Raw genomic sequence first — 27,615 nt, 5'->3', positions numbered from 1 at the left:
TAGATTATATCATACTGATCTGTATCTACTTTTCTTTTCTTTTTTTTTTCTTTTGAGACAGAGTTTTGCTCTTGTTGCCCAGGCTGGAATGCAGTGGCGCTATCTCAGCTCACTCTACCTCTACCTCTGGGGTTCAAGTGATTTTCCTGCCTCAGTCTCCCAAGTAGCTGGGATCACAGGAGCCTACCACCACACCCAGCTAATTTTTTTTTTTTTTTGTATTTTTATTAGTAGAGATGGGGTTTCACTATGTTGGCCAGGCTGGTCTCGAACTCCTGAGCTCAGGTGATCCACCTGCCTCGGCTTCTCAAAGTGCTGGTATTACAGACATGAGCCACTGCATTCAGTCTGTACCTACTTATCAGTTACAATACATGTTGGACTTTTTTTCCATATTAGCACATATAGGAGCTCTAACTTACTCTTTTTTATCAATTGCATAGGAATCCATTATACTGATAAAATACCATTATGGTATTTCTACATTTTTCCCCATAATTGTTAATCATATGAATATACATTTTTGTCCATTTATTTCCTTACATCAAGTGTCTTAAAGGGAATTGTTGGGTTAAAGAATTTGTATTTCTTGGCTGGGCACAGTGGTTCACGCCCGTAATCCCAGCACTTTGGGAGGCCAAGGCAGACAGATCACGAGGTCAGGAGATTGAGACCAACCTGGCTAACACAGTGAAACCCTGTCTCTACTAAAAATACAAAAATTAGCCGGGCGTGGTGGCATGCTTCTGTAGTCCCAGCTACTCGGGAGGCTGAGGCGGGAGAATCGCTTGAACCCAGGAGGTGGAGGTTGCAGTGAGCCGAGATGGCGCCACTGTACTCCAGCCTGGGTGATAGAGCGAGACTCTGTCTCAAAAAAAAAAAAATTAAATAAATAAATAAAAGAAAAAAAAGAATTTGTATTTCTTAAGGCATTTGATGTATATTAGAAAGGTTAACTCAGTCTTTAGTCTTATAATGGGGAATAATGAATGACTATTTTTCACATCCTTGGTAATACTGAGCACTATAATTTTAGTGTTTACTGATAAAATAGGTAAGATAGATTGTTTTGTAAATTGCTTGTTCATATTCTTTGCTCACTTTTCCATTAGGTTATTTACCTATTTTTATTGACTTGGATGAGCTCCCTACATATGAAGAATACCAATCCTTTGTCCACTTAAATTTTGATATACAGAAGTTTTAAATCTTTATGCAATTAAATCTTGTATGTGTTCTGGGTTTTATATCTTTCTTAGAAAAACTTTTCCTGATATTTAAAAATATTCTCTTTTATTCTAGCTATTTATAGATTTAGAAAATATTTAGGTGTTTTATCTCCCTGGGTTATCTTTTTGTGAATGGTGGGAGGTAGCCAAATTGCCCCAATATCATTTATTGGACAACTCATTCTTTCCTTACTTGTGTGAAACACATTCTTCATGCTATACTAAATTCTCATATACTCATAGGTCATTTTCTGGACTGTCTTATGCTCCATTGATCTAGTAATCTTTCCTAGGCCAGTTAATACCTCACTACTTAATTATCCTACCTTTGTAATTTGTTCTGACATCTGGTAAGGCAAAGCCTTTACATCATTTTCTTTTTCAAAATTTTCTTGCTCTCTTTCACATGTGTGCACATGCACGTGCACCCTGTTGGAACATTTACAAATTAATTTGGGGTAAATTTGCTCCTTTAAAACTTTGACTCAGGCCAGGAATGGTGGCTTACGCCTGTAATCCCAGCACTTTGGGAGGCTGAGGCAGGTGGATCACCTGAGGTTGGGAGTTGAAGACCTGCCTGGCCAACATGGTGAAATCCTGTCTCTATTAAAAATACAAAAATTAGCCAGGTATGGTGGCACGTGCCTGTAGTCCTAGCTACTCAGGAGGCTGAGGCAGGAGAATTGCTTGAACCTGGGAGGTAGAGGTTGCAGTGAGCCGAGATGGTGCCATTGCACTCTAGCCTGGGCAACAGAGCAAGACTCCGTCTCAAAAACAAAAACAAAAACAAAAACTGGAACAAAATATATTTTTGTTGTCATATGAATATAGGTATTTTCCCACATATACTTTATAACTGTATTGTAGGTCTACAGGAAAACGATTGATTTTTACAAGTTAAAAAATCAGTCGTTTGGGAGGTAGCCAATTGCCCCAATACCATTTATTGGACAAGATCTATTGATCTTGTAACCGTTAAAGTAGTAATTAATTCCATGAGTTAATTATGTGTCTACCCCATCACAGTTCTGCCTACTTTGGTGCCCAAATATGAAAATATCTGCGCCACGTTTTTGTGATTTGTCGGTTGATTATGTGTTGTTTAGGTAGTTTATTGACCATCTTCAAACAATAATTGTCCCTCTTTAACATGTAAGTGAACCTTTTATTTGTTTTTCTCTCCTGTGTGCGGTGGCTGGAACCTCCAGGACAAGGTTGAATAACAGTGGCGAGAGCAGGCATTCCTAAGGAGCGTTCCCGCAGTTAGACAATCTGGGATTCTCCCTGGAGGAGGAGGTCCCAGGACCCAGCAAGCTCCTCAAGACGAGGTCATTGGTCAGGAATCTGAGCCCTCGGCCGAGCCCAGCCTGGGGGAGCCGAGTTGGCAGGAGCCTGGGCAGGGCGCGCAGCCAGTCCCCACGCGGGCGTCCTCAGCCAGGCTAGTTACCACGCGTGGTACACGCACTGCACCAGGAAGGGGCTCAGAGGGGCGCGCGCTCCTTTTCCCGGGAGCCCAGCAGGTGGGGGCACGGCTGCGGCACTCCTGACAGCTCCCCGGCCTGCGCAAGCTCTGGCTGTGACCACCAGCCTCCTGCAAAGGGTCAGCTGGGGCCAGCCGGGCGGGATCAGTGCCGCCGCGGGCGCCGCTTTGGAGCCACTGAGTGTGGCTGTGGAATGCTGGGTGCGGCTGCCTCACCAGCTTCCCAGCCCTTTCCAAGGCAGGCGCAGAAAATAGGCTTGTGGCTCTTGCCTGTGCTAGCCGAGGGGTGGAGGTGCTGCAGGTGAAGGTGGCTTGGGGAACTGGGGAACAGGGCAGTGAGGCCGTGGGGCGAGGGCAGTCCCTCTCCCTCCCCGACTGCAAACAACCCCCTCGGGGAACCAGGAGAGAAAGATGCAATCCTATCTACCCGTTCCCAGTATCTCCGTGGTCTTTTCCCGCGAGGGAGGGCGGAGGGCAGGTTCAGAGGGGATGTGGCGCTGAGCTGGACTGGGACTGGGTTTCTAGCTGTGCTCAGCAGCATCCTTGCTGGTGGACAGAGACCTGTCCTCACCATCCATCCCTGGGATGCAGTCACCGGCCCAGGAGAAAAGGAGGAGGAGCAGACCCCACTACTGCACCAAAGTTGTCCTGACCAAAGTTACTCATCTGCAGTGTTAAATTCAGGGACTGCCTTTGCGTCCTGCTCTTACTTGGCCTTTCAGCAGACTTCAGCATTGCGTTCTCCTCCATCTTTTGAAACCCTCCTTTGGCTTCCATGACAGCCTTACACCTGGTTTTCTACTTTTTGTTGTTTTGTATTTGTTTATTTTTTTTAGTAGAGACAGGATTTCACCATGTTGGCCAGGCTGGTCTCAAACTGCCGATCTCAGGTGATTCACCTGCCTCGGCCTCCCAAACTGCTGGGATTACAGGCGTGAGCCACCATGCCCAGGTTTGTTGTTGTTGTTGTTGTTGTTTTTAATGGAGACATGGTCTCGCTCTGTCGCCCAGGCTGGAGTGCAGTGGCGCGATCTCAGCTCACTGCAAGCTCCACCTCCCGTGTTCACGCCATTCTCCTGCCTCAGCTTCCTGAGTAGCTGGGACGACAGGCACATATCGCCATGTCTGGCTAATTTTTGTATTTTTAGTAGAGATGGGATTTCACCCTATTGGCCAGGCTGGTCTCGATCTCCTGACCTTGTGATCTGCCCACCTCGGCTCCCAAAGTGCTGGGATTACAGGCGTGAGCCACCGCGCCCGGCCAAGAGTTCTTTTAGAACAGTTTTAAATTGTAGTTAAGAAAAAAAAAAAACAACAAAACCCTACCATCTGGGCACAGTGGCTCACACCTGTAATCCCAACACTTTGGGAGGCTGAGGCAGAAGGATCCCTTGAGGCCAGAAGTTTGAGACCAGCCTGGATAACATAGAGAGACCCTGTCTCTACATAAAATACCAAAATTAGCTGGGCATGGTGGCATGTGCTTGTAGTGCCAGCTACTCAGGAGGCTGAGGTGGGAGGATCACCTAAGCCCAGGGAGGTTGAGGCTGCAGCGAGCCATGATTGCGCCACTGTACTCTAACCTGGGCAACAGAGTGCACAGTTCAGTAGTGTTAAGTATATTCACGTTGTTGTGCAATCTTCAGAACTTTTCTTCTTGCAAAACTGAAACTCTATACCCAAAGAACAACTCATTATCCCCTCTGCCCCCAGGCCCTGGCAACCACCATTCTACTTTGTTTCTATGAATTCAACTACTCTAGATACCCAATTTAAGTGGATTCATATGTGTTTGTGTTTTTGTGACTGTCTTATTTCACTTAACATAATGTCCTCAAGATTATAAGGGTTCTCTATATATTTGGGATACTAAATCCTTATCAGATGATTTGCAAATATTCTCTCCCATTCTGTGGATTGTCTTTTCACTTTCTTGATGATATTAACAGCATAAACATTTCTAATTTTGATGAGATCCAATTTATCTGTTTTTTTCTTCTGTTTCTTATGCTTTCGGTGTCATATCTAAGAGATCATTGCCTGATAGGTCATAAAGATTTACACCTATGTTTTCTTTAAGAGTTTCATAGTTTTAGCAAATTTTGGCTAATTTTTTTTTTTTTTTTTTTTTTTTTTGAGACAGTCTCACTCTGTCGCCCAGGCTGGAGTACAGTGGCGTGATCTTGGCTCACTGCAACCTCCGCCTCCCGGGCTCAAACAATTCTCTTGCCTCAGCCTCCTGAGTAGCTGGGATTATAGACATGCACCACCACGCCCAGCTAATTTTTGTATTTTTAGTAGAGACAGGGTTTCACCATGTTGGCCAGGCTAGTCTCAAACTCCTGACCTCAAGTGATCCACCCTCCTCGGCCTCCCAAAGTGTTGGGATTACAGGCATGAGCCGCTGCGCCTGGCCGAATTTTGGCTAATTTTTGTATACAGTGTGAGCTAAAGGTCATGTTATTCTTTTCCATGTGGATATTCAGTTTGTCCCAGCATGATTTGTTGAAAAGACTTTTATTTCCCCCTAAGTCTTGGCATTCTTGTCGATAGCTTCTGTTCCTTGTGTACCCACTTTCCCTGGCACAGTCTTACTAGCTCCTCTTCTCACTTATGGGCCAGTAACTCAGAAATTTATCCCTCCTGCCTAAACCTTTCTTCTGAGCTTCTTAGTCATATATAGTTTGACATCTCCACTTAAATGTCTCTCACACATGTTCAAGGCTGAACTCGTGACTGTTTCTTCCAACTAGGCTTTTCTTCTAGTCCATTTTTACCTCATTTAGTCTCAGCAAAAGAGCCCACTATCCTACTCGCTTAAGCCAGAAATCTGGAGTCATACTTGACACCTTCTTGTTTTTACCTCTCATCCAATTCATCACCATGTCAGATCTATTATATTTGGAAATACATATTCCGAATCCATCCCTGGCCCTCCATCACCACTGCCACCCAGTCCAAGACATCATCTCTCTGCTGAGCTACAGCCTTTCACCTGATCTCTCTCCACGGAAAATTGTAAACATAACAAAGGACGAGAGAGTTGTCCAGTGGATCCCCACGTATGTATCACCCAGCTACAATAACCAACAACACGAGTCATTCCTGTTTCACCAATATTCACCCTCCACTCCCCTGCCCCACTTCCATGGGATTACTTTGAAACAAATTATTAACACACAAAGTTGATAGTATACTTTCCTGTTTAAATCTCTACATTGGTTCCCCATTGCTTTTAAGATAATGACCAAAACCATTATAGAGGCCCATGGGCCCTGCATGATCTGGCCCTGCCAACCCCTCCAGCCTTGTTGCTTACCACTTCGCTGCTCACCTCTGCCCTCCAGACTCAAAGGCTCTATTTAGCTTTCTCACACATGCTGCACACTTCTGGCCTTGGGGCCTTTGTATATGGCAACCCCTCTACAGTGACCCTGTCCGCCCAGAATCCCCCTTCTCCATTTGGCTAGCATCCCTTGGAGATGAGCTCCAATGCTGTACGTCTTCAGAAAAGTCTTCCTTGCCCTCCATGGTTGAGTCAGGATGCCCTAATAGAGGTCCCTCCTGGGATGAGGGTTCATCTGACCTCAGAGGGCCAGTGGCCATCTGCAGTTTATACAGTTCGTGGCCTCTGCTTTTTTCCCTCAGACAACATTTGTTGTCCCTTCTGGGCTGTGACTTTCTCGCCCCTTTGCAGAGGAGTCACTGAGGCCCAGAAAGGAAGAGTGGCTTACTCAAAGCCCCTCAGCAGTGAGAAGCAGTTCCAGGCCTGCATTTCTGTCTTCCTGTCCCCAACTCCAGGCTCTTTCAGGACCCCAAGACCCTTCACACTTGCCTGTGGTCCTGAGAAGAGCCTGATGGATCCACAAAGCCAGAGTAATTCTGAGGTGGGTATCCCAGGGTGGTTGGGGTGGGCTGTCTGGACAGTATCCATGGATGGACAGAACTGACTTGTCCCCAGAGTAGCCACAGCCCCTGGCAGCCCTGAGTGGGGGCGTCTGAGCGGCTCAGCCTGTCTGCGGGCCCCCCCACTTAGCAGGCCTGGCCGGAGGGCGGCCCCCAAGAGCACAGGGGCGCTCTGTTCCTTAATGAATGCAAGTCTGTTTTTAGACCTGAATGACCAGCTTTTTGTCTGGAAATGGCCAAGCCCCAAGTGGCCTGCCAAGAAAAAGTGGTCTATGAGCAGACCCGGGGGTGCCAGCTCAAATAGATGCCGCTCCAGCAGCGGGCATGATGGGACGAAGCCAGCAGCCGGCAGGGCACTCTTTGCAGAGCCGGCTCTGTGATTTGGCCTATGCTTTGTAGGAAATCCTGGATATCCCCAGGAGGAAAGCTTCCCGGTTTTAGCTGTTTGTCCCTGTCTGTCTCCGTGGCGACTGTTCTCACTGCACAGGCCTTTGAGCTCTGGGCAGGAGGGGGCAGCAATTGCTGGCCTCTAACCTCTGGTGGAGGGAGGAGAAGAAAGGGAGGCTGGGCCTGAGCTGAAGTCGGGTCGTGCCTCCGAGCCCATGGTGGTGGGAGGCAGTCACTGGGTGTGGCCCAGGTGTAGAGAGGGCCTTGCCGCGGCTGGTTCCTTGGACTGTAGTCCCAGTGGAAAGATTCAGGCATGGAGGACATGTATGGAGCTTTCTGGGTGCCTTTGAGGCCCAGTGGTACCCCCGTCTTCACTTGCCGTGGGTAGATGCCCCTCTAGGTATCCTTCAAGGATGTGATGGGACAGAGGCTAACACAGCGCTCACCAGCGCTAGTCGGGGACGTCCTGCTCAATGGGCAGGGTTATGGGTGTCCCCAGCCCCACCCCAGACTGAGTCAAGACCTCTTGCAGATCCTCACAGTAGCCCTGACGATCTGCAGGTCACAGAGGGGATAATTTTTTTCTCTGTTTGCCATTTTGTGGAGACACAAATGCAGGAGTTAATGGGCATCTTAGGGGAGCCAGTTCGTGCTCTCCTAGACTGGAGGCCTGGCCCATGGCCCCCTGCTTCTCTCTGCCTCCTGCCCCCTCTTCCCTCGCTCTAGAGCCAGTCTCCGGGGGCACCCAGAGGTTCTGCTCTAGTGTAGCTGCAGCTCGCACCTGCCCGGCTCTCTCTCGCCTGTTCCCTCCTGGCTGCATACCTCCACATCTTGGATTTCCCAGTTAGGATTCCTTAGGAAGGGAATCTGACAGGCCGGCTCATCTTTTCACTCTAAAGAGGCTGCTGGTCAGCTTGTGATGGCTTTTCCTGGGCCTGGAGCACACCATGGTTCCGCTGGCTGTGGCCAGGGTCACTTGGTAGGTCTTGGGAAGATAGGCCTCTGGCCCTCCACATCCCCCCTTCATCTCAAAGCTGCTACAGGCAGTGATGGGAGAGCAAGCCCTTTCCCGGCCTGGGTGTTCTCAGAACCCTTCCTAGAAGAAGGGATTGTGATGAGGTTGAGTTCCCACCCCTCTGGAGCCCGCTGCCAGGGGAGCTGAGTGGGACCCCAACTCACTAAGCCTCACCCCCTTACACTCAGTATGAGACTCGATTATTGGATTTTTCTCCCCTCCTCCAGTCAGTGGAAAGGACAAAGCAGTTGTCCTAGATATGGAATGTCATCTGAGAAAATAAAAAGGGAGGTACAGCTTCTATGAAAGTGCAAGACAGCCGGGCCCGGTGGCTCACACCTGTAATCCCAGCACTTTGGGAGGCCGAGGCAGGCGGATCACAAGGTCAGGAGATCAAGACCATCCTGGCTAACACGGTGAAACCCCATCTCTACTAAAAATACAAAAAATTAGCCGGGCGTGGTGGCGGGTGCCTGTAGTCCCAGCTACTCCGGAGGCTGAGGCAGGAGAACGGCACGAACCCAGAGGCAGAGCTGGCAGTGAGCCGAGATTGCGCCACTGCACTCCAGCCTGGGCGACGGAGCGAGACTCCATCTCAAAAAAAAAAAAAAAAAAAAGAAAGTGCAAGACAGCAATAATGACATTATTTTTGCAAAAGAAGGAAATTACCTTTTATCTTCACGTTTCAGCACATTGATGATAATAAGCCTGCCTCTCTCCACAGAATCCTAGTTTGCCATCAGGAAAGGTCTTGTCACCCAGTTTCTGACTGTGTGTGAGGACTGTGGCCCTGAGAGCACATAGGGAGTCTCTCGGGAAGGACACAGTGTGGTTCAGAGCCGGCCTCTGCCACCTGGAAAAGCTGGTCTTGTGACTTCTGTGGTACAACCTAGGAAATGGGCCCCCAGGCCTTAAACAGATGAAGGAAATCTTACTGACAGTGGGGTTCCCTGCCTTGCCAAGGAAGTTCCTGAAACTCAAGAGGGCCAGGGTGAAGAAGGCTCAGGAGGGTCAGGACCCCAGTTTCAGAGCCCAGGCAGGCGGACTGGCCTTGGAGAGAAGCCACAAAGTAAGGAGGGGTGGGGGCAGGATTCTTCCCATGGTTTCTTAGTTGGCTGGGGGTTTACAATCACCTGGGAGCCTTTAAAAGCTAAAGCCGGCCAGTTGCGGTTGCTCACGCCTATAATCCCAGCACTTTGGGAGGCCGAGGTGGGTGGATCACTTGAAGTGAGGAGTTCGAGACCAGCCTGGCCAACATGGTGAAACCCCGTCTCTGCTAAAAATACAACAATTAGCTGGGCGTGTTGGCACATGCCTGTAATCCCAGCTACTCAGGGGGCTGAGACATGAGAATCTCTTGAACCTGGGAGGTCGAGGCTGCAGTGAGCTGAGATTATGCCACTGCCCTCCAACCTGGGTGAAAGAGTGAGACTCTGTCTCAAAAAGAAAAAAAGAAGCTGAACATACACCTGCCTTATGACCTAGCGCTTCTAATCCTAAGTGTTTACCCACGGAAGTGAATACTTGCGTGCACAAGACTGGTACTAGAATTTTCATAGCACTTTCATAAGAGGCAAAAACTGGAAACTGCCTAAATGTCCATCAGTAGTAAAACGAATAAATAAATTGTGGTCTATCCATATTTCAAACGCATTGCTGAGTAAAAGCAGACACATACACGAGTATGTATGGTATGATTCTGTTCATTTAAAGTCCCAAAAGCAGCAAAAGCACTCTGTGGTGCTGGAAGTCGGGATGATGGCTATCCATGGCCAGGAGGGTGTGGCCAGTGAAACTAGAGGAAGCAGCGGGTAGTTCTGGGGGCCTGGTTCCCAGGTGTGTACTCGTTTGTGAAATGCATTGAATTGTACATTTACTTAACATGTGCTTTTCTATATGTAAATAATACTTCAACAACAATTTAAGAAATCTATAGTTATTTAAATGCTATTCCCAGATATTCTGATTTAACTGGTTTGAGACAGAGCTCAGGCATCATTTTTTTTTTTTTTTAAAGGACTGCAGGCTGAGCACAGTGGCTCATGCCTGTAATCCGAGCACTTTAGAAAGCCGAGGTGGGAGAATTGCTTGAGGCCAGGACCAGCCTGGGCAACAGAGCAAGACCTTATCTCTATAAAAAAATTTAAAAAAAAATAGCTGGGCATGGTGGCATACACCTGTAGTTTCACCTACTTTGGGAGGCTTAGGCAGGAGGATCACTTGAGCCCCAGGAAGTTGAGGCTGTGGTGAGCTATGATTGCACCACTGTGTTCCAGCCTGGGCAACAGAGCAAGACTCCATCTCTTAAAAAAAAAAAAAAAAAAAAAAAGCACCGCAGGTGATTCTAATGTGCACCCAGCGGCTACACTTTAGAGTTAAAAGGAGAGTGTCCTTTCCCCCGAAGTAGGAGGTGAGCTGAGTGAGAAGTGCGGGTGGAGTGAAGAGACCTTGTCGGGGGATCTGGAGCAGCCACTGGGGGGAAGAGTCCCAGGTCCAGCCTATTGAGCCCCAGTTTGCGAAGTTTTATCCAGGACAGATGTCCACGAAGCTTCCTGTCCTTGGATGGCTATTTCCCTGGTTTCTGGGTTTGTACTGTTGGGGCCTGTTGCCATGATGTGTTTTTGTTTGGAAGAGAACAGTGGTGTTTTCAGGTCTCTGCTTGGAGCTCACTGGGGCTGAGCGTCCTGGCTGGCTGCACAAAAGGGTGGAGCTGTCTTTGGCCTGGCCTTGAGAAGAGTTGGCAGGACCCACAGGGTCCACAAGAAGTCAGCTTGGGAGAGTGCGGTCACCTCCTTGGAGGAGGAGATGCCCAAGGAGACCACCCCACCCCAGCTGTGGGGAAGGCCCTGCCTGTGACCACGCAGGCCCGGCTGAGATTTGTGCTTCAGCATCAGCCACAGGCTTGGCCACTGCCAGAGGCTTGGATGAGTACTGGAGGGAGGTTTGCCCTGTGGTTAGGAAGGGCTGGGAAGGCTGGGGGAGTGTTGCCAGGGCATGGCCCGCCCAGGGGCCTGCAGCCCACTGGAGACAGGAGGGGCCCAGCCTGTGCTTTCACCCAAATACCCTATCCTGCCCAGACCCTTTATTCTTTGCTTGGGCCTCCTACCTCCCACCTGAGTTCCTCTTTGATCAGTCAGCCACCCTGGGCTGAGTGCCTTGAGGTACCGAACCAGAGCTCCTGGAGGAAAGGGCCCTGCTGTGGGGGACCCCATCAGCTCCTGTCCAGCCTGTCCCCTCCTTTCCTTCTGGGTGTGTCATTCTCTGCACCCCCTCACTCTTACTGCCTTGCTTTTTCCTCTCCTTCTCCCTTTTGGGGTGTTATCTCTTTTTCCCTGTCTCTCCTTCATTCATTCAGCAAACACTGGGTGCTGGCTGTATGCTGGGGATACAGAGATGTACGGGACACGCCCTTGCTGGAGCTCAGAGTCAACTGGGGGACACAGATGTGTAAACAGACAAGCACACTCTGGTGTGGTAAGTGCTGGGGCAGCAGCCTGCAAGAAGCGACAGTGGACCACAGAAGAGGGATGAGCCCCTCTGCTGGGGGAAACTGAGGAAGGCTTCACAGAGGTGGTGACGTTTCACCTGGGGCTTGAAGGATGACCGGAACTCCCCAGGTAGATAAGCATGAGAAGGGTAAGCAGGTATGCAGGCAAAGCACGCAGGTGTGAAGGGCTGCTGTGGCATAGAAGTGAAGGTGCTGGGCTGTACTGCAGGGGAGGGAATGACGGGCGATGAGGCTGGAAAGCAGGAAGGTCTGGGAGGCCAGCTGAAGAAGTGACGGGAAGTGAAGAAGGAGCATCAGCAGGAGAGTGGCAGGATCAGACCCGGGCCCCAGCTGGCCCTCTGGGCAGTGTGCATGTGGGAGAGAGGCAGTGTGTACCCACACAGCCGGAGGCAGTTTTGGTCAGGGAGCTGTTGCCAGCATCTGGGAAAAGGATTGTGGCCTGGGCTTGCATGGTGTAGTGGGAATGAGAAAAGAGATGGTTTTATGGGTTATCTCGGGGGGGACCTGAGGGCTTGATTGGCTGTGGAGGTGAGGAGAAGAATGAGTGGAGTATTCTGGCCTGGGTAACTGTGGGGAGATGAGAGCCTTTCACAGACATTGGATGCCAAGGAGGAAGCGGGTTTGGGGGGCCGCTACTGAGATTACATGCATGGACACGTCTGGATGGCAGGGTGTGAAGCTCGGGAGGGTGTGGGTGTCAAGGTTACAGAGGTAGACTTGGGAGTGACTGCCTGGTGTGGGTATTTGGAGCCTGGGGGAGGTGTGCAGAGCAGAGTGCCTGTGTCAGGTGCACCACGAGGCCCCTAGACTCCTGTGTATCTGGGCTCCCACTCACTGCCCCCTCCTCTCCTGCCCTGTCTCCCCATTCTTGACATCTCCCTGTGCTGGTGCCATCCCTGCCCTCTGGCAGCTTCTCAGGCTGGGGAGCTCCCTACCTGCCTCATGATGTGAAAAGCTCAGGGAGTATTTTTTGCTGCATGGGGCTGGAGAGCAGGCAGACACCTCCTGTGCCCTCTAGGGAGGGGCCTTCCTGCCTTCAGACCATGCTCAGCCAGGGGAAGGGCCTCATCGGAGGATTTCCAATCTTTTGTACCTCCTTTAATGTCAAAACACTGCCACTCCCCTGCTCCATACCTCTCCTGACATAAATTAGGTAGTTTTTTATGGCTTCCAGGACTCCTGACATGAATTCCACAGCTGGGGCATGGGGATGGGACGGGACTGGATGGGACAGAGCGGGAAGAGATGTGGTTCACAACCCACAGGGCATGAACACCTAGCGCAAGAAAAAGTCTGTGAGTAGAGTCTACAGCGGCTGCCTGCAGGGTGGGGGACCAGGCTGAGCCCTGTGCTCTTGAAGCCTCCTTCTTGGCCCTCTGGGTTGGGGCCCAGCTGGTCACTGGGTGTCCCCTGCCTGACTGGTTCTGCTGGTGAGTGCTCAGTGACCAGTCTGCCCTGTACTTCTTCAGTTGGCACTACTCCCATTTTTTTATTTTCATTCGTCAAAATAAACACTACAGGGGAGAAGACACCACTATTGAGTGGAAAGTGAACTGAAGATCGTTTTGAGAGCGTGGCAGGTTTACTCATTTTGGCCATAGGCAGGGTCTCTGAGCCAAGAGCATTATCAGCAGAGAGACAGGAGGAACTGGCTTCAGTGGGCAAACAGAAAGGAATGGCTTGCAACCATCCTCTTGATCATGTGTAAAGGAGTTGGCTTTTTTTTTTTTTTTTAAGACAGAATTTCACTCTTGTCGCCCAGGCTGGACTGGAGTGCAATGGTGTGATCTCGGCTCACTGAAACCTCCACCTCCCGGGTTCAAGCGATTTTGCTGCCTCAGCCCCTTGAGTAGCTGGGATTACAGGTGCCCGCCACCATGCCCAGCTAATTTATATATTTTTAGTAGAGATGGGGTTTCACCATGTTGGCCAGGCTGGTCTTGAACTCCTGACCTCGGGTGATCCACCTGCCTCAGCCTCCCAAAGTGCTGGGCTTACAGGCATAAGCCACTACACCTGGCCAGGAGTTGGCTTTTAATTTAAAGAGACTTGAAAGTTGGCCGGGTTTGGTGGCTGAGCCTGGTCTGAAGGCAGGAAAGCTCCTCCCCGGAGTTGTCGTGAGCGCCTGCTGCATGCTCAGCACTGGACTCAGGGGATTCAATGAAGGACCAGGCAGAGTCTGTGAGCCCCCGGAGATGCACAGTCATGGCACACAGACACAGTGTGACAGATGCTGAGCAGAGACTTCCGATCAGGGTGCTGTGAGTGAGTATCTGAAGCAGGGACTACTCACCTAGGCTGGGGGAGGGCTGAGGGAAGGCTTCTCTCCCTGAGACAGTCACATTTGAACCTAAGGATGTGTTTGGTTTAGAATCCATGCAAAGACATGGTTATCTATGCAAGATTAGATAATCCATGCAAGATTATAATTATACCCAGTTTCTAAGGCTCAGCTTCCTTTTCTCTAGGAACCCCACTGTATTTCAGTTCCCAGGGATCTGTGCATCCTCTGAGCTCCTGCAGTCCTGACAATTTGAGTCACATTCTCAAGCAACAGGCTCCCTGCCTCTGAAAGCACTGTCCAAGCTCCTTCCCATTGTCATCCCGTTCTATCCCTCATCCATCCTTCAGTCTGGGATGCAGGTTCTTCAGAGCTGAGCCCACAGAATTTTTCCCTGGTGGCCCCATGGATTCACTGCCAGGCTCATGCTGTAATGGCTCAGTGGTCTGACTTGCATATGCTACTCCCCCCAGGCCTGTCCTGTGAGAGGACTGAGACCAAGTGAGAAACATACATGGAAGAAATAGATGGAATCTCCCATGCAGTAATTACACACAGGCACAGCAGAAATACCACAGACAAAAGAGAAACGACAAACTGGGGAAAACATCACAAAAATGATAAACTAAGGATTAACATTCTCAATAAAGAATTTACAGGCCAGGCATGGTGGCTCACACCTGTAATCCCAGCACTTTGGAGAGGCCAAGGCAGGTGAATCACCTGAGATCAGGAGTTCAAGACCAGACTGGTCAACATGATGAAACCCCATCTCTACTAAAAAATTTATATATATATAAATAAATTAGCCAGCTGTGATGGCAGGTACCTGTAATCCCAGCTACTCGGGAGGCTGAGGCATGAGAATCACTTGAACCTGGGAGGCAGAGGTTGCAGTGAGCTGAGATCACACCACTGCACTCCAGCTTGGGTGACAGAGCAAGACTCTGTCTCCAAAAAAAAAAAAAAAAGGCTAGGCATGGTGGCTCACACCTGTAATCCCAGCACTTTGGGAAGCTGAGGTGGGACGATTGAGCTCAGGAGTTTAGGACCAGCCTGGACAACACAGTGAGACCCCTGCTGTCTACAAAAAAAATGAAAACCTTAGCCTGGCATGGTGGCGCATTCCTGTAGTCCCAGCTACTTGGGAAGCTGAGGTGGGAGGATCACATGAGCTCGGGAGGTTGAGGCTGCAGTGAACCAAGATTGCGCCACTGTACTGTAGCCTGGGCGACAGAGTGAAACCCTGTCTCAAAAAAAAAAAAAAAAAAAAAAAGGCCGGGCGTGGTGGCTCATGCCTGTAATCCCAGCACTCTGGGAGGCCAAGGCAGGGGGATTATAAGGTCAGGAGTTCGAGACTAGCTTGGCCAATATGGTGAAACCCCGTCTCTACTAAAAAATACAAAAATTAGGCACAGTGACACACGCCTGTAGTCCCAGCTACTTGGGAGGCTGAGGCAGGAGAATTGCTGGAACCCAGGAGGCGGAGGTTTCAGTGAGCCAAGATCACGCCACTGGACTCCAGCCTGGGCGACAGAGAGAGACTCCATCTCAAAAAATAAAAAATAAAAAAGCCAGAAAAAATTTATACAAATGAGGAAAGAACTTCAATACAAATGAAGAAAGAATTTCACCTGTGAATTGTCTATAAGACAATGAAATTCCAGTGGTTAATAATTATTTGGAAAAAACTGTTCAACCTACCAGTAAGCAGAAATACAAATGAAGACAACGTATTTTCACCTATCAGATTTGCAAAGGTGAGCGAGAGACAATATCCAGAGAAGGGCATGAATATGGGGAAACAGGCACCTTCATATCGTGCTGATGGCTGGGTTAACTGGAACAGCATCTGTTCATTCTCAATCCACTAATTTCACTTCTGAGAATCTATCCTAGGAATGGACAGTGAGTGACATGGGAAATTTCTCATGAAATCAGGTTAAGCCACAGAAGTAGGGTATACAAATTATAGATTATATAACCATTTACATAGGTTATATGTTTATCATACATTTTTTCTTTGGGTGATTTTTGGGGAATCTTTAGGTGATTTTGATCTTATATATATTTTTCATATTTTCTATAATCTTTAAAAATCAAGGGGGAAAAAAAAACCTCTGTGAAATGTGACATGATAGAACCAAATATATCCAGAAATCAACTTTGAGAGTCAAATCTCTAGCAAAATCTGTCACTTCACAAGACTGTTGTAGGTATATGTTGATATGTGTGGCAAAATCCTCTCTAAGGTTGAGGACAGAGGTAACCAGGCCACATGGCCATGGCTGGGCTGATTTTGTGGGTGAGGTCACTGGCTGTTCACTGTAGGACCGGACACAGCCTGTCCCTTGGCAGGTCTCAGTTTCGTAATCTGTACAATGGTATGGTGGGAGCGGGTGAGGCTGAATCAATCTCTGAGGGTCCTGGCAGATCTTGGGCTGAGGCGAAAACTCTGTTCTTGACGAAGAGAACTTTGGCTGGCCTCAGTCACAGAGCGGAGGGTGACTGAGCATTGAGATTTGTAGGTTCCAGGCTCCAGCTCCTAATCCGCAGCAGGACCACTGCACGCGACCTTGTTACCTGTTCCTGACCACCACACTGCCCCAGCATGGCCCTGCTTCTTGGCCACCATCTCTTTCTTGGTCAGCCCCTGGGCCCACTTGGTTGGGGCTGGTTTGACGGCTCAGGCTTTATTGATGTGTAGCCTGGAGGAGCAGGAACAGGGTAATGATTCTTTGGAGCGATTAGTGGAGGCAGGAACTCAAAGGCCATTGGAGAGCCCGACCTGCCCAGGGAGAGAGGATCTGTTCCCTCCTACGCTGTCCCTCAGGGACATTTTTTAGATGGTTTGGCTCTCATCATCAAGCTGGCCTGACTGTCCGAGGTGGCTGAGGCCACTTCCTGGTATAAGACGGCTCCTCCCCTCCTGGCCACACTCACCTGTAGGCTGATGGGCGTCCACCTCCCACACCTTCAGCGCATCAGCTCCTGAGCTTTGATAAGGCCTCCTGTGCTCAGCCTACTTTCCCGGAACCTGATGGTTTACAGTCATGCTGCGCGGGTACTTTGGACACTTTTGTTCTCGGCATAAGCGAGTCTCAGGGTCCTCCCTCTCAGTGTGCCTCCTCAAAGGTGGGGCTAGAGGCCTCACCCAGCCTGGCCTACGAGCTGCCTGGCACTGGAGATGAGGTAGACAGGTTGATTTTCCTCCCAGCCTAGGCATAAGCAGAACTTCTGGCTTTCGGGAAAGACGCTGTGTGAGACCCGCCTACTCCGTCAGCCATCCCAGAACCTCTGCCTGCGCTGCTGCCTCTGAACTGTGACATTTTCAGTGTCACCCTCAATATCAGGGCCAGTCTTGGGTGGGGGACAGAGGCAGCGGCCATGGGCATGGTGGGGCTGTTAGGGAAAGGTGTCCTCATGAAGTCCCCTTCCTGATATGGGCCTGTTTTTCCCTAGCAACCAACAAATGCACGGAAAGACAGCTTCTCTGAACAGTCCTGTGTCCTGCAAAGAGAAACCAGACAGAGTTGAGGAGCCCCCGGACTACAGGTGAGGACCCCTTTCCCAGTCAGAGATACACACAGACTAGAGGGTGGGAAGCCCCCAGGAAGTGACCTGTTTGTAAGAGGACCTCAAGGCAGAGCCGGGGCCCCTTTGCAGGTCTGTGAGGTCAGGCACAAGCTGCCCCAGGCTTCTTCCTTCCGCCCCTCAGGACTGTCCCAGTGCACTGGGACCTAGCAGAGTCCATGCTTCTCGGGTTTCCGGCCTCCTCCCTGCTCACCTGTGCTCTGGGCCAACCTGGCCAAGGCAAAGGTTTACCTTTTTTTCTCAGTGCCATCCCCCTCTCCCAGTGTGGTAGCCTCAGCCAGGTCAGGTGAGTCTGTGCCAAGCTCCCCGCAGCAGAGCTCAGGCCACAGGAAGGAGGTGGCAGGGAGGGCAGTCCTGCTGGCATCATGGCCTGTGGCCAGGCCCCGGCGCTGTGAGTCTGACACCTTCACCTCACCCACACCCCAAACTGTCCCTATTCCAGCACTGCCTGCTCCCCTGCTTACCCCTTGGCCAGAGAAATGGGACAGGGTCTTTGACACCCAGGTGGGAAGCTCCTCAGCATCTCTGGGAGACCAGGCGCACCTCCAGGAGATGCTGCTCACCCGCACTGGGGAAGGTGGGCCCTTGGCGACCCCTCCCTACCTCCCGCAGTGCCCTCCCCCAGGGATGAGCTGTATAGTTTAGCTGTGTGCTCGCTGTACTTGTCATTTTGCTGTGTCCCCTAGAGAAGGGTCCTAGTCTCTGATCTCTGCCTCAAGCTTCTGGCTCAAGGCCAGGGCAGAATTGGCACTGAGGACGCATGGGCAGGACTGGGGTTCCTTGTTCCCGAAATGGAATGTCTCCTTTGCAGTCTGCACTGGCCAGAAGGCTTGAAGGGTGAAGAGATAAAGAAGTGTGGCCGAGAAGGGGTAAGTCTGGAGGCTGACTTCTCACTATTCACCCAGGAAGGGGTCCTGGGCTGCCAGAATTCAGTGACTTTTGGCTCCTTGGCCACCAGGCCTGTCATCAGGAAATCAGGAGACCTGAGTGTGTATCCCTTCCTGGGTGGGAGTAGTGTGTCCCCCTCTGCTAGTACAAGCTGCCTGTCAGGACCTAGCAGCACCAGGAGACAAGCTGTGCTTGGCACACAGCCCTCCATACTCACTGGCTGCTTACTAGCTGCCTCATGCTAAGTCCCCAGCATGGGCCGGGGGGCTGTGGCATTTCCTGTTGGCTGGAGCAGGGCCCCTTTGGCGATCTCATCTCCCAGGGCTTCTCAGACGCAGCCTGTGTGTTTGCAGATAACACTGAATAAATACAACCAGCAATACCACAAGCTGTTTAAGGATGTTCCCTTGGAGGAAGTGGTTCTCAAAGGTGAGCTGTCTCCCTGGTATAGCTGGTTAGGCATCCAGAGTGCCTGGGGCCAGGGGCCTCTGCTCTGGAGCCTCCAAAGCACGACTTAGAAATGGGAACTGGCTGTCCTTTAGATGTGGACCACTCCCCTAGAATGTGAGAAGACTGGGCTGGTGAGAAGACTGGGCTGGTTTGGACATAGCATTGCATTTTTGAAGGTTTTCTTGGGGAAACGTCAGGGCTTTGGAATCTTGTGTCCTGCTCTTACTGGTGACTTCTTACCTGCTCTGGCCTCTCACTGAGCAGGTGGGGGCATTTGCACAATCAAGGCCCTTGGGGCAGAGCAGAGCAGGGAAAGGTCAGGGTTTCTGCCTGAGGTTGTGAGAATGCAGGCTTGGAGATCAGGGCAGGAACTTGCCTGGACCCTCTGGAGCAAGGGTGGAGAAGGAAGAAACATCCAGCAGGCTGGTGGAGTGGAGGAGCAGTCAGGAGAAGGACGCTTCGATGCTGGGGAATGGACTGTTTGGGGTTTGGGGCCTGCGGTGGGGAAGGGGGAGTCTGAGGAAGACAGGTCCTGAGGCTGGACTCTGGACTCCAGAGCGTGAGGACCCAGGTCCTGGGGCTTCCTGGGCTGACCTTGCTTATGGCCATTTTCTCTCCTGTGACATCCTAGTGTGTTCCTGTGCCCTCCAGAGGGACCTCCTCCTCCAGGGCCGGCTCTACATCTCCCCCAACTGGCTCTGCTTCCATGCCAGCCTCTTTGGCAAGGATGTCAAGGTAGTAATGAGTGGTGAGGGCTGCCATGACCCTGTGAGGGGAGCCAGCCTCCTGCCCCACGGGCATGCCTCAAAGTCATGCCTATCTCTCTGTGTGCTGGGCCCCGGGTGAAGCCCCTTGCTGGTTGGATGCGCAGCTTCAAGGCATCCCATCCAGTGTCCAGGAAAGTAGTCCTGCCCCTTCAAAAACAGGGGCCCAATCTGGACCCCACATCTGGCCTGAGCTGGCCTGAACAGTTCACAGCCAAATCATTCTGCCTCTGGGTATTTCAGAAATGCTTTGAGAATCAGAGTGGGATATCACATTTAGGAGGAGCCCTAGCTGTGGCCAAGAAGTAGCCTAGGGAGCTCCATTACTAGAGTATGAGATTTACCAGAGCCACCATCCTTGGCCTCCTGGAAAACAGGGATCATACCTACGTGACAGCCAAGAGTGACACATCCTGCCAAGGCTGGGGCAGGGTGGCAGGGACAACTGGAAGGGGAGCCTGGATGAAAAGGTAGAAGGTTCAGAGACTTCCCCACATGGGGCCAGGCTTCTCCATGGTGGCCATGCTGGGCTCACAGCTGGGTCCCTAGGCAGGGAGCAAAGGGACCACGTCCTTGGGGGTTAGTCCTGAGAGAAGCATCCCTCTCCCTCTCAGGTGGTCATTCCTGTGGTGTCTGTGCAAATGATCAAAAAACACAAGATGGCACGGCTCCTTCCCAATGGACTGGCCATCACCACCAACACCAGCCAGAAGGTCAGTGCACTGGGCCCATGCTCCCTTGTCAATCTCCCGCTCCCAGCCCTGACAGCCTACAGTCTGACTCGGGCACATTCCCAGGTCTTTATTTCACCCCACCCTGCAGCTCTCCAGTACGTATTTCAGGCCGTACAACAAGCTGGAAGAGAAGTTCCTAGGCAGAGCTTCTGTTGGCTCTCACGGCCTGATACCCCTGTGGGCCTGTGCCCAATCCACAAGGGGGCTGGCTGGCACAGCAAGGAGTCTCATCTCACCCTACCCCTGTCTGTTTTCTTTCCATGTCCCAGTATATCTTTGTGTCACTGCTCTCCCGGGACAGTGTATATGACCTGCTGAGGAGAGTCTGCACCCACCTACAGGTATGGAGCTTGGGAGCAGGAAGGCCAGGGAAGTCGCTCAGGCCTGGATGCAGGTCTTGCACAAGGGTGTTGGGGGAGGTCGCCCATCTCTCCAGCACAGGGAACAGGGCAGGGAGAGGGGAGTTAAAGGCTCAGGCTCAATGTACAAGAGACAGTACTTGGATTGTGTGTCTATGCTTGCAAGCATGTCTTTGAGGCCAGTGGGCCCCTGTGTGTCCCCATATACAGATGCTCCTTGTTCATGGGCTTATGTCCCATGAACCCATCAAAAGTTGAAAATATCGTAAGTCAAAAATGTGTTTAATAGAGGTACACATCACCTATGGAACATCGTAGCTTAGCCTCACCTCCCTTAAACATCTCAGAATGCTTTCATTAGCCTAGAGCTGGGCAAAATCATCTCAGGCAAAGCCTGTTTTATAATAAAGTGTGGAACATCTTATATAACTTATTGAATCCTGTACTGAATGTGAAAAACAGAATGGCTGTATGGTCCCAGCACTTTGGGAGGCCGAGGCAGGTGGATCGCCTGAGGTCAAGAGTTCGAGACCAGCCTGGCCAACGTAGTGAAACCCTGTCTTTACTAAAAATACAAAAATTAGCTGGGTGTGGTGGCAGGCACCTGTAATCCCAGCTACTTGGGAGGATGAGGCAGGAGAATCACTTGAACCCGGGAGGAGGAGGTTGTAGTGAGCCAAGATTGCACCATTGCCCTCCAGCCTGGGTGACAAGAGCAAGACTCCATCTCAAAAAAAACAAAACAAAACAAAACAAAAAACCAAAAACAAAAACCAAAAACTGGAATGGCTGTATAGGTACTTGAAGTACAGTTTCTACAGAAAGCCTATCACTTTTGCACCACCATAAAGTTGAAAAATCCTAAGTGGAACCATCGTAGGTCAGGGACCGTCTCTATGTCCAGGCCCTCACTTGTGCTTCCTTAATGCACAGATAGGAGCGCATAGCTGCTCCCCAACATGCCCTATGACTCTCTCTGCCTATGGTGAGGAAGAGGGGAGGGGTGGGGCAGCAGGTGGGAGAGTAAGTTTCCTGGGGTTTGCCTCTCTGCTCCAGCATTAAATAGGGGGCCCCCTATAGACTCTGGGAGCTGGGCTTCACCTGACACAAAGTGGCTTATTTGGAGGTAAAGCTCTCTTGGAGAGGGCTGATGCTTCCCCCTGCCTGACCTTGCCTGTTCCAGATGGACAAGTGACTGCTGTTCCCTTTCCTCCTCAGCCTTCCAGCAAGAAGAGTCTGAGTGTAAGAGAATTTTCAGGGGAACCTGAGTCTCTGGTGAGAGCTGAAGCTGGGAGCAAAGACTGCTGGACTGACAGTGCCTGGAGCTCTGAGGCTTCTGGGCCTCCTAGGGGGGCCCACAATGCAGAACTGGGGCACCAGGCTCAAGAGTCAGTGGCCATGCTATGCCAGGGCATCTCCTAAACCTGCCACACCATAATGCAGAGCCACCAGGGCCTCAGCAGATAGGCTTTCTTTTCTTTCTTTTTTGGATGACAGAGTCTTGCTATGTTGCCCATGCTGCAGTGCAGTGGCACCATCTCATCTCACTGCAATTTCCACCTGCTGGGTTCAAGTGATTCTCCTGCCTCACCCTCCCAAGTAGCTGGGATTACAGACACTTGCCATCACACTCAGCTAATTTTTGTATTTTTAGTAGAGATGGGGTTTCACCACGTTGGCCAAGCTGATCTCGAACTCATGGCCTCAAGTGATCCACTGGCCTCCGCCTCCCAAAGTGCTGGGATTATAGGCGTGAGCCACCGTGCCCAGCCGATAGGCTGACTTTCTGAGTAGAACAGAAGTCCAAGCACCAAAACATCTGTACAGGCTGCACACCTGTACAGATGCAGGACCAGTGGCCCATCCTCTTTTCTTCAGCTGAGTCAAGAGGGCCTTCAAGGGGATAAAGATGACCCTGGGAGCCGAGTGTGGTGGCTCACGCCTGTAATCCCAGCACTTTGGGAGGCCAAAGCAGGAGAATGGCTTGAGCCCAGGAGTTCGAGATTGGCCTGGGCAACATAGTGAGACCCTGTCTCAATAAAAATACAAAAATTAGCAGGGCATGTTGGCACGTAACTGTAGTCCCAGCTACGCAGGAGGCTGAGATGGGAGGATCACTTGAGCCTGGGAGGTTAAGGCTGCAGTGAGCCAAGATCACAACACTGTATTCCAGCCTGGGCAACAGAGGGAGACCCTGTCAAAAAAATAAAAAATAAAAGATGTCCCTAGGGAAGAACTCCAAAGACTATCCCTGAAGAACCCAGACAGACTTATTTTAGATTTGCCAAAGTTCCAGAAGTTTCCTTTGGCAGCTGGGGCCCTGGGTAGGCAGAACTGAGTTTCTAGGGCAGGGATGGCGTAGAAATGACCCTGGGGTGTTTGAAGGCTCCTTTAGTAACTATTAGTGTTTAGCCAAGCATGTGATATGCATAATACCATGTGCCGGATAGAAGGTGAAGTTCCCATTTTTGTGGATGGGGACCCTAAGTCCTCCCTGCCAAGGTTAGGGCTTGGGATAGGAGCCGGAACTTATCCTACCTAAGACATGTTGTGCCGAGCTTTCTTGGCCTCAGATCTGAGCATGTATCTGGGTTGGCTCACATCTAAGATCCCACTGTGGTTCTACACTAGCAGTGTTCAAAGACATCGTTTGCTGGCAGAATAGCTAGTCACAGCAAGGGAGCAGAGAGGAGAGGCATATGGTTGCTATAGCAACTGCCCTCCTCGCTTGTACCTGCTTCCATCCCTGGCTAGGCATCTATATTTGGTAATATCTGGAGAAAACTCTGATAAACCTGGTGTGGGCTCCTTAGGGCAAGTGAGATCACAAGGTAAGATAGCTTCTCCTGTCTTACTGCAGGAAGTCCTCATCCCTGAGATGAAGTGGAGAAAGGTATGCCCTTCCTCCAGGTCCCTGTCTCTCCCAGACAACATCCCTTGTGTCCCTCCATCATCCGTGGACTCCACAGACAGTTTCTTCCCCTCCAGGAAGCCTCCAATGTCTGGTAAGTTCGGGAGGGCTTGTCCATGGCAACTACTTGCAAAGGCCAGACTTTCTGTCTTCCCAGTTCCATAAAAAGGGCTCACCACAGCCAGCAGGGCTTCTGAGAGCTGATTTTTTTTTTCTCCCAATCCATAAAGAAAAGTCAAGAGCCCAAGTAGCTTCAGAAAATGGTGGGAGGTGGGCATGGCCCATGCCAGGCTGGGGTCCTGCCTGCCCTAAGAAGATGCCGAACTGCTCTCCCACTGCAAAGAATGCTGTCTATGAGGAGGATGAGCTGGAGGAGGAGCCCAGGAGCACTGGGGAGCTGAGGCTCTGGGATTACCGGCTCCTCAAGGTCTTCTTTGTGCTGTAAGTGACTATACTGGGGAGGGGGACAGACCCACCTGCATGTCTAGGTGCTTGGAACAAGGGCCTTGGAGTGTGGGGAATTCACTATTCAGAACCAGGGGGAAGTTTCTGAGTCAAATTCAAGCTCTTGGGTGGTATCTGAAGGCCATGTGGCACGCCCTTCTGTAGCAAGAGAAAGGATCTCCAGTTTTTATTCTTGAAACCCTGTAATTTAGGGTTAAGACTATTTGGTGGAGAGGGGCAGGATATGGAGATGTTGAGAAGAGGAAAAGGATTTGGGAGAAGGAGGGCCAGGAAAATTGGAGAGAGAGAGGAAAAGCTTGGCCTCGCCACTGCCCACCACTAGGGCAGCTTCGGGAACCCCTGACTTGTCTCTACCTCTGTCTAAGGACCAGTAGAGCAGGGAGCATCGTGGGAAGTGACATGAACAGCCAGCCCCTGCTTTCCCTCACCTTAGCTCATCAGCCTCCTCTGGCTTGGCTGGCCGGGTTTTGACCATCAACATCAGCACCTGCTGGGGGAATGGGCCCACCGCCTAGGGGGTCATCATCATGACCTCCCAGAGGAGGCACAGGAAGGACCACCATGGCTGGTGAGAGGGAGGGTAGGATGACTGATCTGGCTGTCTGGCCAGAGCTCCCCCCAGAGCTCAGCTGAAGGGCCCAGAGCTCTAGCTGGGCTGTAAGGACACTTCCATGGGGAGAAGTCTGAAGACCCCTACATGGTGTCTGGGAAGAAAGATGCTGAGGCCTGAACTGGCTGCAGGACAAAGGGCTCTTTAATTCTTCCAACTGCAGGGGTAGCTTGGTCCCCACTATTTCCGGTGAACTTCCAGAAATGCTCTTTCTGTGGAAGAAATATTTAACTCCGTATTGCCCCTTTCTTCAGGATCTGCTTCCTGGTCATGTCCTCATCCTACCTGGCGTTCCGTATTTCTCGGCTAGAGCAGCAGTTATGCTCCTTGAGTTGGGACGGCCCAGTCCCTGGGCACAGGTGAGGCCTTTTCTCTTTCTAATGCCTTTGATATTGAGGGTTGAGGACAGGAGCCAAGAACCTCAGGCCAGGCTGGCTGGCTGGACTTGGTCCTGTTTTGAGCTGGCTTCTGACCCTAAGCAAGGTTGGGCAGCATGCAGGGTATACCAGTCCCACCCTGGCCCACTCTTGAGGGAAGTAAAGTTATCACTGGCCCTTCTGCCCACGTCCGTCTGCATTCTGGGCCCTTTTCCTGATGTGGACATCTTTCCTGTGTGCAGGTAACAGCCACTTGGCCTTTGTCCCCATTCCTTCTCCAAGAAGAATGTTCTGGGTGCTAAGTCTCCACCAATGATCCCTGTGGTTTATGCTGCTGCTGTGCTAAGACTGCCTATGAAGGAAAATATTCCAGATCCCTCCTCCTCCCCGCAGCTCTTCTCTTCCCTCTATGAGAGATCTGAAGTACGTGTTTACAAAGTAACTGGCTTCTACAATTTTTGGACTCAAGCAAAAAGCCAGATTTTTTGGAACCAACTGAGGAATTCTGTACACAAAGCTTCAGCAAACACTTAGAGAAAACAAACAAACAAACAAACTGGGTCCTTGGAAACAGTTCTGGCACACAGGCAGAACACTGGAGGCCACCTCAAGGGACAGAGGCCATGCTTTCGCATTTGGAATGTGGCTCTGCCACACAGCTCACTCCTATGGTGGGGTCAGAGGTCAGAACACAAACCACCCATGTGGGCTCTGCTCCCTCCCAACACTCTGTGTTCCCACAGGGCTTCTCTGCGGGCAGCCAGGCACCTGTCAGGCTTGGGCAGGGGCCTGCTGAGAATCTGTGAATGCAGAGGGAGGGCTCATGGCCAGGATTCCAGCCAGAGATGAATTTCCATGCTCTGGGCCAGGGCTCTGTGCCGGCCCCTCATGAGGTGGCTGGCTGCATTATGGGGAGATGCTGCCCACGGCAGAGATGGTGGCAGTGGCTGTGAAGAACAGAGGTACCCGAATTCTGTGTCCTCAGCTGTCACTTTCCGGTGAGACAGGTGGAGCAGGGCCTTTGATCACTGTGGTCACAGACCTGGTACTGGGTTTTGCCCTTGTGTGTTCAAACATTTCTAAGGTGTCCCAAGCCCTGGAAATAGGGAAGGGAAGGGTGGAGGCTTGGATCTGAGGTCTTGCTGTCCACTCTCTGCCTGCCTGCCCGCATCTCAGGCATGGCCAACAGCAGCCCGTTGAGGGGGGCTTGTCTGGACAGGTGCGTGTGATGGTGTTGAGCCATCACAGGGCAGAGGTCACTTGTGTCACCCCCATAGTCATTGGGTTGCAGGCCATGGAGGAGGGACCTCCACTCCATGGGGCCTATTCTCCATTAAGGTGGAAGTGTCCACTGTGGGCCTAGCACAGTGCAGGAACCAGGCCAGGGGGTCTATCTCATACCTCTGGGGACAGGAAAGGTAGAGGATGAGGAGGTTGGACGTGGTGGTGGCTTTGCCTTGGATATTCCTCTTCCTCTATCAAGGCCTTCTCTTCTTCTCTGTGTCCCACAACTCTGGCCTCATCGCCCTGGGACTCCCATCTGCTAAGATAGTGGCTTTGGAGGTTCTGGAAGGGCCTTAGTGAGGAGGCCAGAAGTATCAGGGAAAGTTGCTGGTGATGGGGTGGGCGGTGTCAGAAGCAGCCACTGTTTTCCCCTCTTCAGACACTGAGAGATTAATCAGGGAATGAAATCCAGGTGGAAATTATTTATTGTGGAGCAGACGACTGTCTGTCCTGTTTATGACAAACCCAAATGAGAACTGGAGGGACTACCGGTAAGTGGTCTCTTCATGCTCTCCCCATCCCAGTTTTTAGGATGAAATTTAGAGCCTGGCCTTTTGTGTTGCTTGCACCAAATCTGTATGTCTCAGGTGAAACTCACTGTTCCATGAATGGTCATCCTTTTTTTTTTTTTGGAACCAGCCCCTTTCACCCTTTCATCCGTCTTTTTTTTTAGGAAAATAACCCTTCTTGCTTCAGCACTTCTCCCTGGTCCTTGCTGAAAGACAGATAAAAATCCATTCTCTGAGCCTTGCTTGGTTGTCAGAGGCCATGAGAGGTGCCAGTTATAGGTGGATGTGCCAAGATGCTGGCGAACTTGGTCTTCAGCTATACCCAGGCTCAGAAAGGGCAAGAGCCATGCTGCAGCGTAGGTGACTTTGGAGGTGCACTTGGGGCCCAGGGCTTTGAGTGTTGCGGGTGTGCCTGTCCTTCCAGATGGTGCTCTGTTTCTCCCTGTTGTCCCCCTGCCTGGTCCTCTGGGGCCACTGTGCTTTCTGCTATGTGCATTTATAAATGATGTGTATTTTATATAGACCTGCTTGCATTGGCTGATGCTCCTCTAATTCCCTGAGTTTGATTCAACCACCCTTGGGTTGTTTTGCTATGGCCTTAGCCTTTGAAAATATTTTAAAATAAAAAACTTGATTTTTCTGGTGTATTATGGTATAGAAAGTTCATTTTTATCCTCTGACTACTCACTACAGGTACTCTTACTGACATACTCAGCCCCCAGGAGACTGATGGAGCCCAAGTCATTCCTATAATCCCAAGTACTCTGCAAATCTCAAAGGACTTGGCATATGGGGAAGAGTGAGGGTGGCCACAGCAAACCCCCACAGCCCTCTGCCTCTGTTGGGTGGACACCGGGAATACTT

At 50.9% G+C, this 27,615-nt stretch overlaps 1 protein-coding gene across 5 annotated transcripts in view; it reads left to right on the top strand.

Moving 5' to 3' along the window:
• GRAMD2A (GRAM domain containing 2A) overlaps window positions 1-27,398 on the top strand; it is a 38,014-nt gene extending 10,616 nt beyond the window's left edge. Inside the window, exons 1-12 of one of the 5 annotated variants that reach the window (XM_063795233.1) lie at window positions 8,512-13,790; window positions 17,269-17,361; window positions 18,212-18,269; window positions 18,642-18,717; window positions 19,370-19,473; window positions 20,117-20,215; window positions 20,506-20,577; window positions 21,814-21,870; window positions 23,456-23,600; window positions 23,737-23,947; window positions 24,836-24,940; window positions 25,201-27,398. In XM_063795233.1, coding sequence (XP_063651303.1) covers window positions 13,756-13,790; window positions 17,269-17,361; window positions 18,212-18,269; window positions 18,642-18,717; window positions 19,370-19,473; window positions 20,117-20,215; window positions 20,506-20,577; window positions 21,814-21,870; window positions 23,456-23,600; window positions 23,737-23,947; window positions 24,836-24,940; window positions 25,201-25,204 — 1,059 coding nt within the window. In that variant the 5' untranslated portion in view covers window positions 8,512-13,755 and the 3' untranslated portion in view covers window positions 25,205-27,398. The other 4 variants (XM_016927113.3, XM_016927112.3, XM_016927116.3 and 1 more) reach the window with 4 other exon arrangements.
• The last annotated feature ends 217 nt before the right edge of the window (window positions 27,399-27,615 follow it).

This window comes from Pan troglodytes, chromosome 16 (assembly GCF_028858775.2).
Source record: "Pan troglodytes isolate AG18354 chromosome 16, NHGRI_mPanTro3-v2.0_pri, whole genome shotgun sequence".
Lineage (NCBI taxonomy): Eukaryota > Metazoa > Chordata > Mammalia > Primates > Hominidae > Pan > Pan troglodytes.
This window is presented reverse-complemented; position numbering and strand designations above follow the sequence as displayed.